The sequence below is a fragment of the Syngnathus acus genome, chromosome 10 (genome assembly GCF_901709675.1).
Source record: "Syngnathus acus chromosome 10, fSynAcu1.2, whole genome shotgun sequence".
NCBI lineage: Eukaryota > Metazoa > Chordata > Actinopteri > Syngnathiformes > Syngnathidae > Syngnathus > Syngnathus acus.
This window is the reverse complement of record NC_051095.1, coordinates 11210748-11226045: the sequence shown is the minus strand read 5'-3', so window position 1 is coordinate 11226045 and position 15298 is coordinate 11210748. Positions and strand designations below refer to the sequence as shown.

The 15298-nt window shown below is 41.5% G+C and overlaps 4 protein-coding genes across 7 annotated transcripts; 3 read left to right on the top strand and 1 right to left on the bottom strand.

The window, feature by feature from the left end:
• Positions 1-31: 31 nt before the first annotated feature.
• LOC119128496 (septin-8-A-like) lies at positions 32-7021 on the bottom strand. 4 transcript variants are annotated; one of them, XR_005099024.1, is made up of 11 exons: positions 6773-6802; positions 4864-4978; positions 4541-4736; positions 4149-4335; positions 3915-4076; positions 3627-3723; positions 3377-3545; positions 3082-3214; positions 2826-3013; positions 1546-1619; positions 32-842 (listed from the first exon to the last, which is right to left on the bottom strand). XR_005099024.1 is itself a non-coding variant. In XM_037260962.1 (10 exons), exons 3-10 carry the CDS (start codon positions 4705-4707, stop codon positions 788-790), a joined length of 1158 nt encoding a protein of 385 aa, XP_037116857.1. In that variant the 5' UTR covers positions 4708-4736; positions 4864-4994; positions 6773-7021; the 3' UTR covers positions 32-787. The 4 variants fall into 4 exon arrangements, 3 of the variants coding, with proteins under 3 accessions (XP_037116857.1, XP_037116856.1, XP_037116855.1); XM_037260962.1 differs by lacking the exon at positions 1546-1619 and having other exon boundaries at positions 4864-4994; positions 6773-7021; XM_037260961.1 differs by having other exon boundaries at positions 32-1619.
• Positions 7022-7462: 441 nt separating this feature from the next.
• Positions 7463-8752, top strand: sowahab (sosondowah ankyrin repeat domain family member Ab). The gene has a single exon (XM_037260963.1). The coding sequence runs from the start codon at positions 7566-7568 to the stop codon at positions 8676-8678; it is 1113 nt and encodes a 370-aa protein (XP_037116858.1). The 5' UTR covers positions 7463-7565; the 3' UTR covers positions 8679-8752.
• Positions 8753-9784: 1032 nt separating this feature from the next.
• gdf9 (growth differentiation factor 9) lies at positions 9785-11823 on the top strand. The gene is made up of 2 exons (XM_037261724.1): positions 9785-10163; positions 10510-11823. Exons 1-2 carry the CDS (start codon positions 9785-9787, stop codon positions 11397-11399), a joined length of 1269 nt encoding a protein of 422 aa, XP_037117619.1. The 3' UTR covers positions 11400-11823.
• Positions 11824-13164: 1341 nt separating this feature from the next.
• Positions 13165-15101, top strand: LOC119129282 (cytochrome b-c1 complex subunit 8). The gene is made up of 3 exons (XM_037262436.1): positions 13165-13293; positions 13771-13958; positions 14921-15101. The coding sequence occupies exons 2-3, from the start codon at positions 13805-13807 to the stop codon at positions 15013-15015; spliced, it is 249 nt and encodes an 82-aa protein (XP_037118331.1). The 5' UTR covers positions 13165-13293; positions 13771-13804; the 3' UTR covers positions 15016-15101.
• Positions 15102-15298: the final 197 nt, after the last annotated feature.

Below are 15298 nucleotides of genomic sequence, written 5' to 3'. Positions count from 1 at the left end.
TCAAATTACGGGCCAAACAAGGTACATATTCAATGAAGTTAGTCTTTATTACATAAGATGGCCAACACAGATCAGTCATTTGTGTGTCTTTCATTGTGTTTGTGTGTGTGCGTTCATGTTCAATCTTGACACTTCACAAGCGCTGTAAAATGTACATTCACTGGCCACATCATAAGACGTAATTTTATAAAACAGCTCAATATATGGTGGCCTGTTATAAAATCCACATTTTTGCTTGGATTTATTTCTATTTATACTTACTGATAATGGCGTTCTTGCTTTGTGTCAAGTCATGGTTGAAAAATACTTGTAATGTTAAGCAATAGTTCAATATAGTGATATTTCTATGCAGAACTGATAGCAGGGTTGTTTTATTAATTCACATAAGCATACACATTTCCAGTAAACTTTTAGTATGACAAGGTGCTGATTATGCTAATGAAAGCACATTATAGTCTCTGCATGATATAGAATTTAAATTATTAAAAAAATAAGTTAGTAACTGTCGCCAACAATTTCATGTCACTTTATGGGATATACAGTATTGTGAATTATTTCACAGTGTAATCAGTCAAGACTGAAAAGTACATGAAAAATGAAGGAAGGGCACATTTAAAACTTAAAGGAAGATGGTTATAGTCATGCAAATTCCATGCCACATAGCAGAGGAGAGACCGCACATCCAGCGATTGAAGTGCATTTCTCTTCAAAGTGCTCATTCAACTGTCAAAAATAATACACTTGCTTGTCCCTCTGTCACATCACGTCAGCGTAGTTAGAAAATCTTCTAATTCAAATTCCTGGATGAGGTTAAGGAGCACGCAGAGGGAAGACTAAAGAAGCTATGGGAAGAAAAGACAAAACATGAGCAATATATTCTACCCACTTCATGTTATTTGTTAGTTGTTAGTGAAGCCAAAAATGCAATTTAGCAAATTGTTTTTAGCATCACACCTGTTAATACACTAAAATGCTAGACACATTCTGTAATAAAAAGGTCTGCAGGCTTTGTTATGAGAGATTACATTAGGGACTCTTACAAATCCTAATGAGATCCAATACATACATTATAGTTGTATGCAATCAAATATATTTACAGTACATTTCCACCTGTATTGGATATAAAAGTCTACACACCCATGTTCAAATGCCGCGTTTTCGTGACATGAAAATGGAGTTCATCACTAAAACCTAGCAATGGAACAATATACACCGTAATGAATCTCACTGAGTTGTAGTTAATGATTGACCAGGAAGTGTATATCTTTCTTCACGTAATAAAATCTTCCTAATTAGATTCACAACACTATTCTGTATTGTCCGACTCAATTATGAGACTAATAAAATGAATACGTGAAAGATAGTGAACACACATCCATAGCGAGAGCACTAAAATAACAGCAGCTACAATGATTGAAAACAGTCCATTGATTTGTTTTAATGTGTCTCGCAGAGTCAGCATCAACGCAGCGAGCAAAGCTAGCGTTATTATTGCTAAGTACACAGTGGATTACAGCAGGCGCATTCATATTCAGGCTCACACACCACAACGGTCTCTTTGACCGACGCTGATGGCGGACACATTCATGGTTTTCCTGGATGATTGTTCTGTAAATCAACTGAAAAGGGGACAAGACATACAACAACAACAAAATATGGCGGGAGGTAAAAAAAACAGGATTTAAAACACAAAAGGATGGCGTGACAAGGGATGGGACAATGTGATCTGTCTTTCAGGTCTTTCATGTCCTCACATCCTAGAAGGGTTGACTGTTTTCATCCTGACCATCAGGTGTGTCTATTCCGTGCACATAATTAGCTCCTGACATATGGTGTGTACTCCTGTGCAAAATAATTTGGTACAGTGAGGTCATCCGTGTCAGCAGTGAGACCAGTCGTATGCAAACGCAATTGGCCCTGCCTGATACCGTCTGGCAGGTCAGCCTGCAGAGACAGAAGCATCGGGCTGTGTCAAACTGTGACACAGCCTACTGTGTCTGGACACGTAGTGTCGCTCTCAATCTGTCCCTGGATCACTATCTCAGCAATACATGGCTCCTGGGAGGATGTCACTACCCCGTGGAGGCTATTTTGTGTGTTTGGGGTGTTCTCTTGTATTGGGGGGTGCTGGTCGGCCGCTGTTACTTTTTTTTTCCTTTGTCTTTTAGCTTTGTTTTGCTTTGATGGCTTTTATCTTGAGCACTTTCTGACTTTCTCTGTGGCGCTGTTGTGTGGCAGCCTTTTGAGAGCTCATTGAGTTGCGCTCATGCCATCTGTGTGTCTTTTGTATACCCACTCTGTGGTATGGATACTGCTGGGGCCTGAATTTCCCCACCCCTGGGGATCAATAAATATTCAATCAATCAATCAATCAATTAATCACACCCCGTCTGCATACGCTACTGCGGAGAATACTGTCCTTTCATCATGTATCCTTATTTGGCTTACTCAGCATAAGCACCGGAACCTCTAAGGTCAAACAAAACACGGTCTCGGATTTTTTAAAATTTGTTCCGAGGGGTTAAATTGTGATTATTCTAGAACCTTTCATCTGGACCTGTTTAGTTGACAAAATTTCATGCACATGTTGTTTGGATACGGGTGAATCGTACCTTGAGGCATCTAGCGGAAGAGAATGTCACTGTTATGCAAGACGTACTATTTGTCATACATAGCTAATATTTGTCATACCAATTACATGAGTCAAATTCTGAATCATATGACGTGAAGGCTTGTTCAACTGGTTTGTGATAAGAATGTTTTTTTGCCACTTTTTTTTTACAAAGCAAATGTCACCACCAAAAATGAACGAAAGGGTGACTTACTTTTTCTTGTCCTTGTCCTTCTTGAGAGGCTGAGCGGCACCCTGGAGAGCCTGGCCCATCAGTGTCTCTGCAGCAACCCTCCTCCTGTTGAAAGCATTCATCTCTTCCTCCAGCTCCCGCCGTTTCTCCTCCAGGTTCTTCTTTTCTTCCTGGTGCAGCCGTTTGAGCTGCTCAAACCTCTCGTGGAGCTGGAGACCAAGTACAAAAACAACAGTGGACATATATTCCTTGACGTGTTATTTGTGCTACGCGTCACCTCTTTTTCCTTTTCTTTCAGCTCCGCTTCGGTCTCTTTTACTTTGTTGACAAACATCTGCCTCATTCCTTCCTCCTGGTGTTGCAGTTCTCTCAGAAACTCCTTCCTCTTGGCTTCATATGTCTCCTGCAGGCTGCAGATTATGGATTTGTTTTCATTTTATTTTATACTCATTGTCAACTTGACTAGAGGGTTACAAGTCACTATAAAGTAAGGCTAGGCGACTTTGGGAAAAAATAATCGTCACGTTATTTTTTTATTTGATTTTTAATTTTCTTATAATAATAATAATCACCTGAACGACTGGCTGTTGGGGTCTGCGTCCTTGAAGCCCATCTCCTCCAGCTTACAACGGCGGTAGAGCTCGTAGTGGCGAGTATGCGTTTGCTCACGAAGATCCTCCATGTTGACACGCAGCAGCATCTCCCTCAGTTTCACAAAATCACAATGATTCTCATTCTCCACTAGGGGACAAAAAAGATACAAAAGAAATTTCAAATCTTGACTGACTTTTCAACACTTGGAGATGCGTGACTTGGACTCACCTTGTACAGATCCCCAAGGGTACAGTCTTGCTTTGACTATTTTATTGCCTACTTTGACGTCTTCTACGCTGCCAACGACAGCAAATGGCAGGTGAGTCTGTAAATGAAGATGAAAACCACTGCTGTTGCATTCATGCAGTCATTGTGCCTTGTTGATGAGTGAGTGAGTGAGTGAGTGAGTGAGTGAGTGAGTGAGTGAGTGAGTGAGTGAGTGAGTGAGTGAGTGAGTGAGTGAGTGAGTGAGTGAGTGAGTGAGTGAGTGAGTGAGTGAGTGAGTGAGTGACGCACATTCATGGAAGAGTTGATTTCAGCCACAGCCTCATCCTCAGTTGGAAACTGGTATATCTGCACTCCATTGCTGACCAGCTCGCTCATGATCTTGATCTTTAATTTGTCCAGTTCACTCCTGGACACCGTGTCCGCCTTTGCAATGACAGGGATGACGTTCACCTGCACGCAAACAATAAACCTGAACAATTGTAGCTACTAGAAATAAAGCACACACACCGTCATGTGGGTCACCTTGCTGTCGAGCTTCTTCATGGTGACGAGATCCAGAGACTTGAGGGAGTGGCCGTTGGGAGCGATGAAATATAGGCAGATGTGGATTCTCGTGTCACGGAAATTGTACAGGGACCGTTTTATTTTTAGCTCCTCTTCGAGGTACGTTTCAAACTGAGTGTCAATATACTCTACAATGGGTTTATAGCTGCAAAGGAAAAAAAAAATCACATTGTTTTTTATATTCATTCTATGAGGAAGGCGTTTTCATCTTGGTAAAACAATTACAAGTCATTCGCTGCTTTCAGCATCGATTCTTGCACAGTTTTTCCAGGTCCATGACAAGAAACAAAACTCTTTTAATTAACCTCAAATTAGCTCCTTTCACATTTTCTATACAGTTTTAACATCACCTTTCTTCTTTGTTGATCTGGTCCCCAAAGCCAACAGTGTGTACGATGGTCAGCTTGAGGTTGACGTTGCTCTCTTGCAGGTCGTACGTGTGTGGTCGCAGAAGCACGTCTTTCTCATAGTGGCTGGCCTCTTCATTTTCAAACCTTGTATTGAAAAGTGTGTTCATTAAGGTGGATTTGCCTATCCCTGTCTCCCCTATAGAAGAAGCACGCAAAGAAATGACAGGGGGGAAACAGACGTGAGGGGAAAAGAGAAGTGAGTTGTTGTTTTATTTCACGACAAAATGAATGTGCGGTAATGACAACGGCGAGCTTTGACTTGCCTATGCAGAGGATGTTGAAGCTGAAGCCCTGTGTGACTGATTTGCTGACCAACTGATCTGGAAGACTGTCAAAGCCCACATGGCCCCCTAGCTCCAAGGTTCGTTTGTCTTCATTCTGAAGTGATGGAACACTGCATAGTAATACCTCCTCCATCACCGGTTCGCTTTTTTTGTATTCTCTCTACGTGTATTTTGTTCTGCTTTGATTTTGATTGTACTTCCACTGTCAGCACAGTATTTGGTTTGACACAAAATTTGACAGAGGAAGAATAAAAACAAGAAGAATTTCAGCAACATTCTAGTTTTTGCGAAGGATTATTGAATTATTTAACCCCATTCAATCCTGCTTTTTATACCTACACAAAGCAATGCATGTTGGTCAATTTTATAATGTATTGGTGTATATTTTGAGATGACATTGTAAGTTTGTTCATTTTGGGAAAATTTTGATTTTATTAGCTAGGCTATGCTATTTATGTTATTAAGATTTTTAAGTATATACATAAAGTAATATACAATCCTGGCTCATATTGCTTTTTGACCACAGATTTGTGGTCTGTTGTTCAAAATCACAAGATTAATAATAATAATAATAATTCATTAAATTTGTATAGCGCTTTTCAAACACCCAAAGACGCTTACAGGGAACAAGGCAAAGACATACATGAGGGGAGGGGGACGGGGAGGAAACAAAGATTCTGTTTGGTTATATTGCTAAATGAATTACTCTAATGTACAAGTAAATTGGCCAATTGTGAAAGATGATTTACTGATTGTCTTATATAATGTTTGATGGACTTATCAATTGACCTGCAGCATTTGTAAGCATAGTTATATACTCCCCTCCATGCTGATGAGAAACTGGCATTTTCAAGCCGCTCAGCATGAGGACCGGGATGTGTTCAATACAACATTCATCTGCCTAGGCCTCTTCAACAAACACATACTACAAAGAGCTCTTTATCTAACTGTTGTTTCAGAGGATGAGAGCCTATCCAAGCTGGTGGTACCCATCGGCAACCCAATCCTCACGGATCAGAATGCCATATTTGCAAAGCACCCTCTTAAAATTGGTCAGAAAGTCTTCGAACATTGCTGAATGTTCAAGCAAGTCATTTGATCCAGCTGCCCCTGATCCTCTTAAATGCATTGTTGCATGACGTCCAGTATGGAAAGCTGTTGGAGGATTTGATATCCATCTTAAGGACCATGTACTATTACGCTCTTTGTCTCAACTCACTCAAAAAACAACCACACCTGAAACAAAGTCGTTCTAGTTGTTCTACTAGTTTTCTGACATTTTTGCACACTAATGGGACAAGTTTAGAATTGCGTCAGTAGGGGGTAGGCTTTTATAGTGCTTGATAGCCTACTTGCCTATTAGTCTGACCTATATTACTAATGCAGCACGTTAGTTCCCTAGTAAGGCTTAATTTTTAATCGTAGGCCAAAAGTCGCACTATTAGTGGAAATTACCAGTGAGGACAAAAGTAGTGAGTCCAAATACTTTAATGTGTATTTAAAGGATATGGAATAAGTGTTGCAACGGCTTTCATAAAGTCGCAGAGCATTCTAAATGATAAAGCAAGTCACTTGACTCCAATGCTATTTCTCCTTTTAACTGCATCACTGCATGCTGTCCCGTGTTTCATTGAAACTAATAGAGCCTCTTGACGCATTCGAGTGCTTGCTCCAAAGCCGCGTGCACGGATTTATGCACACACACAAAAAAAAAGATGTCTCCTATTTCAAAACGACAACGCATCATTTCTCTGAGTGCAGCCGGAGGAGAAAATCCTCATTTATCACCGAGTCATTGCGCATACGCATTATCAGAGCATCCCCACCCGTTCACGTACATACACGCGAGTGAGAAAATTCAATTCGCATGAGAGACGATCATACTCACGGCGAAAACGTCCACTTCGCTGGCCGCCATGGTCACTTGCGTCTCCGTCCTTATCACAGACGCACGCTGCTTTTTAAAAATGACCACTTGGAGGCAACACCCCGTGACTACGGGAGGATGACATGACAGCCCTCCTTCCTTCCACTGGTGAACGAGAACAGTGCAGCGCTACTGCACAGTGGATGTTGTTTTGCTTGTAGGAATAATCCCCATCAACTGTTTTCCCGGTCGGGGCCTCTGGATGTAGCTGTTGCCATGGCAAACGAGCTGTGGCCTGTACATTGAGTGGACAATGGCAGAATTTTTAAATGTAAAGTTACATACGTCACTCACAATCAAAATTTGGTGCAAGATAGTAAAGGCTAAAAATAAGGCTAATTACGACCCCGACTCTTAATTTCCACTCAAAACAAATCGAGATGTTTCAGCGAGTTTCAACCTTATTTCAACAACCGCGACAAATTGGAACAGTATATTTTGGCAAGTAAATTGTGGCTGTAAACCTTTTAACCGATCAAGACAAGTCAATTCAACTGTCGCTGCATGGTTGTTGGCTCTCATTAGACCACGTTGCAGCAATCCCAGTTATTACTTGATACAATATATGGCTGTTGGTAGATTTTTGTCAAGGGATGTATGATGCAGACGAACTGGGAGTGTCACGATGGGGGTGGCGGAGAAGTGAGGGGAGGGGGACGGCGGAAGCGGCAGGTTGGAAGAGCACAGCCACACAAAATCCCGGAGGAGGTCATCAAAACATTATTTCGACTCACCACAATCGGACAACAGCGCGATGTCTTTGACCCAAGAGTCCGTTTTGTCTTTTTTACTGGAGCGAGGCGGCAAAGTGAGGAACGCTGATCTACTCGCCCACTTCGGCGTTCTCATCAACGGCGGCTCGCCCGCGGAAAAGCAACACAATAGGGAGCTGTTCAAGAAGTTGGTCAACAGCGTAGCCGTGGTTCGCCAGACGGACGGGGTGAAGTTCGTGGCGGTCAAGAAGCGGTACCAGGACTTTGTGAAAGATGTGCTGCATGAGACTTTGTCCTATTCAAACTCGACTTTGCAAATTGGTCATTCAGACGTGAAAAATAACAGTGCGTCACACGTGAACTTGCAAAGAAGTAAGTCAGACACTACTCTCAAAGTGCTGAACATTTGTCGAGATCAAGTAGGCAGCAGATCTTCAGGAGCTGTGTTTGCCGTAGTAGCGGTCACCTCTCCTTCTAAAGGGAAACCGCAATCTACATCCCAACCTCATATTCCAGCTTGCAATGAAGACAAACCCCTGCAAAGTTGGAGAAACCGTCACAGCGACGACCAGAAGAAGAGGCAGGCCGACGAAGCCGAGTGCTGCGGGTCGGTACCCCTCGACCCCTTGGTCCACGAGTGGCTGGTGAAGTGCGCCGCCGGGCTGTGGGGGCACGTCCACGCCATGCTCCTGCAGGACGCCCGCCTGGCCCAGAAGAAGGACTTCATGTCAGGCTTCACGGCGCTGCACTGGGCCGCCAAGGATGGAAATGGCGAGATGGTCCACAAGCTGATGGACATCGCCCGGAGGAGAGGGGCACATGTTAACGTTAACAGCAAAGCTCACGGGGGCTACACACCTCTACACATCGCCGCCATACACAACCACACAGAGGTCATGCTTCAACTGGTCCAACGTTACGGCGCAAGTGTTGACGAGAGGGACAACGACGGCAAGAAGGCCCGCCACTACCTGGGGGCCGGTGTGTCAGCGGAGGTCAGAGCCCTCGTGGGAGGTGTGCAGCTATCTAAATACTGGAACAAGACGGATGACGAGCATTACCGGGAGCAGCCGAAAGGTCTCAACACTATCAGTAAGCTGTTCCAGCCTCACAGGAAGCAGAAATATGCAACAAGACTCACGATTGACGCATGAGACTCAGCAGTGTTTGCTTATCTTCTGTCTGTTATGTACCCTATACACACATTGGATATGGTTAATCATTTTTTTTATATTGTGTAGAAAAACAGAAAACCCACACAGCCACTTTTTTGTTGCTATTGCTATTGACTTTTGCTGTTGTTTTTAAATCATACTTGGATTGGTGTAACAAATGTTTTTATATGATTAGTGGATAGGAAAGTTCTGTGACATTTTATGATCTTTTCATCGTGGAACTGAAATTGTTTGAAAATGCATTTGCATTTTGAGGGGACTTGTATGGGGTTGGTTATGCAGATCAGGTCATTTTCTTGGTGGACTTGCGGTTGCCATGGATACAGGAGCATGGGCCCCATTTTCTGGCAAAAGAGTTGCATGGAGCCTCCAGAGTTGTAGATGGGTTCTGGATTAGACACGAATGACATATTTTCATTGAAATTGGTCTCATGATTTGTTCAAGAGCTGTTCCAGTCTTGTCACAGTTTTACTTGGAAGTGACACAATACAAAATGATGACATATTATTTATTATTGGCAAAGTATTCTGTCTGTATGATGATTCACTATTCACTTTAAAGGGCAAACAAAGGCTGTCATTTGTAATGTTTTTTTAATTCAAATTGTTTGGTCATTTCATGGCTTTGAAAAGTTAAAGCTTTGTTTTCTATCAATATCTCCCCATTTTCTGTAACGATTGTCCGCATGAGAGTCTTAGGTGAGCTGGAGCCCATCCCTGCTGACTTTGAGCAAGCTGGCTACAATGCCAATCACAGGGCCTATACAAACACAAATAATGGGGGGACTTGGGTGTCCCCCAAAACATCTGTGAATAATATTCAATAAAAGAATTTGCAGAACTATTCCAAGTTTTACGATACAGTTATTCTTTGCAAAAAGCCTATAAAAATAGCCCTGCTATAAAAACAGATGATAGACAGGGCTACCGGAAGGCTCGCGGCCTTGCCTGATGACGTCATAGACGTGACGGTTGATTAGCAACACCTGCACCTGTTGATCAGCGGCGCCACGTACGTACAGTTGGAGGTTCAGTGCGGCGATTTTGCGTTGACATTTTGGGCCGGTTCCCCCCGTTTATTTTGGATGAATGAAAAGCAAATGTTGACGTCAGTTGCCCTTGGTTGTTTTCGCGCTGTTCTGTTCCTGCTGCTGGTCAGTAGCGGCCGCCCGCCGCCGGTTCGATGCTCCGTGGGCCGCACGGACTCCTGGAGCGATTTGAGCCAGTACTCCTATGGCACCATTTTCTCCCAGCTGCTCAAAGCTTTGTCCGAGCACGGAGGCTCCAGGTGGAACCAGGCCCCCGTGAAAAAGATCAAACCCGAGAACAAGTACATCAAGTATTTGACGGACACTGCGTTCAAGAAAACGTCCAGAGCGCAGAGAAGTTTAGAAGGGAGCGCGCGCTACAACGTCGTCAGGCTGATCAAGCCGCAAGAGCAATGTCTTGCCAAAAGCAATAAAGGTAAGCTCAATTGCGAAGTAGCCACAACACCAGCAGAGAAATGAGAGTGGTGAGTGGGCGACAAATCTAAAATGAAGGTGCAAATATTTGCCAACAAAAATGGTAAAGTACTGGAAAAATCTCATCTGCTCTATAATGTTCTATTTATGCGTAGAGTGCATTATTAGTGTGGGATGATCAGTTTCTCTGTTAAGCTATTTGATGCATATATTTTACACCTGCTTTCATTGACTGAGAAAAGTTGAATTATGTTATTCCGTGCATCTTTTTCCCCCTACTCAATGTATTACAGTCCAATTTCAACTCTCTGAATCACAGTGCATTGTTTTCCCCTATTTTCCTGCAGAGGGTTTCACACTAGACCTGTCCTACAGTCTTGATCAGGTTAGAGAAAAAGAGCAGCTCACAAAGGCGACGCTCCTGTACAGTTCAGCCCACGTCAACTCTGTGTGCTTCCTGAGCATCAAGGAGCAGGAGCACTCCAACAAATGTCCCCTGTGTCCCGGCATCCACCAAGCTATAAACTTCACAGCCGCCATCGATGGTCCAGGAAGAGGAAACTGGGCGGAAGTTGACATAACTCCACTGATTCGTCCGCCTTCAAAATTCCCAAAACACAATGTCCACCTTCAAATAGGCGTCATGTGCCTCAAGCAGCAACACGCCGGGCACGAAGGCCCTTTGGAGTTTGCCGTGGCGTCCCCGCCGCTGTTGCTTTATCTCCATGACGACAGCAAAGCGTCACACCAGATGTTGCCATCCACCGCTGCAAACGGGCTTCGCGGGCAGGTGTTTTTCAAAGCCCATCAAGTTCTTCGAGCCAAGCGGCGGCAAAGAAGGGCGTCCGCTAAGAGCAAACGAGGTGATAATAGCCTGGACATCCACTTGCCGGAGCTTCTTCCAAGCTCAGAATTCCCAACAAGTTACTGTGCCTTGTATGATTTCAGAGTGCGCTTTAGCCAGCTCAAACTGGATCACTGGATCGTTTTTCCGCCCAAATATAACCCGAGGTATTGTCGAGGCATCTGCCCGCGGACAGTTGGCTTCATCTATGGCTCGCCCGTCCACACCATGGTACAAAACATCATATATGAGAAGCTCGACTCCTCGGTGCCGAGGCCGTCGTGCATTCCGTCCCATTACAGCCCCTTGAGCGTCATGATCTTCGAGGAGGACGGCTCGTACGTTTACAAGGAGTTTGAAGACATGGTCGCCACCAGGTGCACCTGCCGCTAAACCAACCAACCAACCGCCAAACCACTCATTCTCTCCTTTTTTTCAAAATATGACCGTAAACCTTTGGTGCATTATTCAAATAGAAGATGTTCTGACCAGGCTCTGTGATTTCATCATGGTTAAAATCATTGTGCATACAAAATATTTGTTCTGGAGCAGGTGTGTTTACTTAAGCAATGTATTTTAACATTGGGAAAGTCAGTTAAACAATATTTATTTCTTTTTTGCTTGATGCCTTATTAGAAAGGATGCAAATTCATCCTGTGTGTCACCTCTCCAATAGGGCACTGATATGAAACACTGAAAAAACAAAGTGAAGTTCAGTATATAATTTTGTTTTTGTTTTTTTTAACCTTAGATTTTTGTTAACTTATTTTGTCTGTTTTTGTTTAATTTAACACAGTATTAATTCGCCCTGTTCTGGACCAAAAATAAAAGAAAAATCAGTCACAAAATCTTATCAAACCTTTTACATATTTTATTCCTGAGCATTCCAGACAAGTCGTCTTGAGTGGTGGCTGTCTTCAAATTTTCCAGAATGAAAGCTGTCAAGGTGTCCGCGTGTATTTATTACTTCTGGTCACTAAGTGACTACATACCTATGAATTTGTACTGGTTACATGTGACTACATGCATGCCATGTGTATTTATGCAAATGATGTGAATTCACTGTGTGTCTGTGTTCAGCTTCTGCATATTCAAACTGATGTCGACATTCTCTGAAGAGTTGGAAAAATAAATAACAGCATGCATACATTTGGTATTTTCTTTAGTTTCAGTAAAAATATGAGACTATCACTCTTATTTACACTTAAAAGCAATATTTAAAAAAACAAAGGCAATGTATAGTCTGTGATCTGTCCATCGCAAAGTGTATAGTAATCCCTTTCTTCATTACTCAAATTTTAGACAAAAAATCCGCAGAACTAACTAATCCAAATCAAGAATGGAAATTAAAATGATAATTATTTAATCCACGCCCCAAAAAGAGTTCAATACGCGTTCGTAGTACTCTGTCAGCGTAGGGTTTCAAATTAAAGTCACTTTTTCAAACTGGGTTTAAGGCTTTAAACTAGGGCTCGGGATTTGTCGTAGGGATTAAAATTTGCCTTAAGTGTTCAAAGTAGGGTTTCAAACTAGGGCTAGGATTAGGTTGGATTAGGGGTTAGGTTTAGAAGTTAGGGGTTAAGGTATAAAGTGTCGAAACTATTAATTAAATTAATCGTAGATTTAAAAAAAAAAAATGCTGAAAAGTAAAATAAAGTAATATTTCAATAGAAAAAAATCTTTTCTGTACGCACAAAGTGGTGTCCCGAAACTGTAGCGAAAACTGTACCATTGCTCCACCTAGTGTACCACTGCTATCAATCAAAAGAAGTTACTAATTATCACATTTTTCCATAAACAATTGCGATTAATCACATTTTTTTACTTCTATTTTCTATACAGATTGTACCAGATAGTTGAGTAAAACCTTGAAAGTAATGTAAAAAAGTATCAAAGAGAAAACATATTTATCTTCAAAAACGTTAGTCCTTGATTTTATTTAAATATGTAAATTATAACTGTTGCTGGTAAATGTTTAATTAAACGAATAAATGTCACAGTAATTACAGAAGCTTGTCAATACCTTAAATATTTGATCCATTTAATTTTGTCGTCTATTTTAGGTCTATGTGTAGACCTAAAATAGACGACAATAAAATTTTTCTTCATCCGTCTGCATCATTTTCTTAATTCTTGCCGGTGTACTGCAGTGATTTTTCTTTTTCAAACCAGTCATTTGCCTCCAAACCGTTAGATGGCAGTAAAACGGTAGCTTTACGTAGCCCAGCGTAGATAGTCATAAAGGAAGAAGACGGGGACATTTTAGCAAAAGACGAGCAGCAGGACGGTAAGCCTCAATGTCATTCCATTTTTACTATAGTTTTCCTGCAATTGTTTTCGACGGCAATTTTGAATGACACTCATAAGCGACTTGAAAAGACGTTTCTGTACACGTGGGGCGCTTGCCGTAACGCCATTAAATGACATGGTTCAAGGTCTAATGTTTGTACTTTCGCCAAACCATCGAGGTTGTTCCGTTTCTCAGTCACCACTATCATGATCAATAAACTATTTCAAATTCCGCTCTTCAGATTACAAGTTTGTATTCGCGTCAGGGGAACTAGTTTACTTTGTGAATATTTCATTGCCATGTTTATTGAAGGAATGTGATATCTTTGTAGTTTAGCATAGCATTGGCGCATTAAGACATTTTATTTACAGTCACTTAGAGGCTTGAGTTTGCCTCGTTTGTGTTTTTTACTCCTTCTGTTCTTGTATTCACATCGAAATCACATCCTCAAATTGTAGCCTTTCTCCTTCACAGTTCTTCGACCTCTTTGGTTGGCATCCGCATCAACATGGGCCGCCACTTTGGAAACTTGGCCAGGGTCAGGCACGTCATCACATACAGTCTGTCACCCTTTGAGCAGAAGGCGTTTGCAAACTATTTCTCCAAGGGAATTCCCAACGTATGGAGAAGGTTCTCATCATCTTTCTTCAGAGTTGCCCCTCGTGAGTATTTACTTGAATGTTCAGTATTTTTAAATTATTGTGCTTTAATATTATATATATTTCTGAATATTTGAAAATCTAGTACCATCAGCAATTATACTAAGCGTGCTCTGTTTATGATGGTCATGACACATATTTTGAGGTAACAGATGGCTCACTGATTTGTAAGACAGACATTTAGAATTAAAAACTGTTTACTGAAACACAAAAATGTTTAACCTAACCGTATAACTTTATCTGATGAATTTTTGCTATGTGAAAAGCCATTGCAGGTTTATAAAAATAGTCACAGGTGTTATGGTATTTATGAACCTTCAATCAACATTGAGCAGCAGCACATGCAAATAGGCATATATATTGAGCTTGCAGTCATTGGGGACCTTATCTGCCTGTTGTTCTTACTTTTACCTTCTTAACTCTGCTGCTTCTGTTCCAGTAGAGCTCAATATGTTGTGGCACAATCTGGAGTTATTCTCCAACTCTAAATTAGTCTCGCCTATCAAATAAATAGCTGTGTAAATCCCAGAAATCATTGTTTAACTATCTCCATTGTAATAGAGGCAAAAATGCTGAATCGCAATATAACAAAGTTGACTTTACCTTATCGTGCATATATTTTGACAGTTTTTTCTCCACTACAGCATTTTTTAATTCATATTTTGCATTTTGCCCTTTTCATGTTGTTTCAAGTTGTATTTCAAAATGTCATCTTAATGCAAAATCTCATTCCCGTCATTTTTTATTTTGCTTTTCAGAGATTGCTTGAGGTTAATTTATAATGTCGTCTTAATACAAAATTTCATACGTGTCATTTTTTTTTAATTTTGCTTTTCAGAATATTTTTTAGGTTCATTTTATTTTGACTTCAATATAACATAATGCAGCATCTTTTGTCAATGGCACAGACAAGAAACAAAAGCAAATCTAATACTGCACATCTTGGTGCATCTGTTCAATTGCAGCAATGATCCTCATGTACGTGACCTACACGTGGGGCAACAGTGCTCACAAGCAGAGCAAGAGGAAGAATCCCGCTGACTACGAGAACGAAGAATAAACTTTTGTCAGTCACAAGGTTTCCTCTGTTGTTAATTGCTGCTTCTGTTTCACCAATAAAGATGAAAACAATATTTGTTGAATTAATTCAGACTGTATTTATCGTGCTCATGGCATAACCTGTATTGGGAGGTATACATAAATCTTTATTGATGAAAAGAAGAGAAATTTCATCTTGCAACAAGACAAAGGCCCAAGCCACACTGTCAACTCAACCAAGGACTTCATCTGGGGGAAAAGCGGAAGGTACCCAAGTTGGTCACCGGACCTAGCCTAGAGCATCC

Excerpts from the sequence above, each read along its gene's own strand:
- LOC119128496 (XM_037260960.1), bottom strand. The coding sequence starts at position 6,802 with ATGGCGGCCAGCGAAGTGGACGTTTTCGCC. Across the intron at positions 4,336-4,540 it reads CAGATCAACAAAGAAGAAAG|CTATAAACCCATTGTAGAGT; the intron begins GTGATGTTAAAA and ends TTTCCTTTGCAG. Across the intron at positions 3,546-3,626 it reads CCCTTGGGGATCTGTACAAG|TGGAGAATGAGAATCATTGT; the intron begins GTGAGTCCAAGT and ends TTTGTCCCCTAG.
- sowahab (XM_037260963.1), top strand. The coding sequence starts at position 7,566 with ATGTCTTTGACCCAAGAGTCCGTTTTGTCTTTTTTACTGGAGCGAGGC.
- gdf9 (XM_037261724.1), top strand. The coding sequence starts at position 9,785 with ATGAATGAAAAGCAAATGTTGACGTCAGTTGCCCTTGGTTGTTTTCGC. Across the intron at positions 10,164-10,509 it reads TCTTGCCAAAAGCAATAAAG|AGGGTTTCACACTAGACCTG; the intron begins GTAAGCTCAATT and ends ATTTTCCTGCAG.
- LOC119129282 (XM_037262436.1), top strand. The coding sequence starts at position 13,805 with ATGGGCCGCCACTTTGGAAACTTGGCCAGGGTCAGGCACGTCATCACA. Across the intron at positions 13,959-14,920 it reads TTTCTTCAGAGTTGCCCCTC|CAATGATCCTCATGTACGTG; the intron begins GTGAGTATTTAC and ends GTTCAATTGCAG.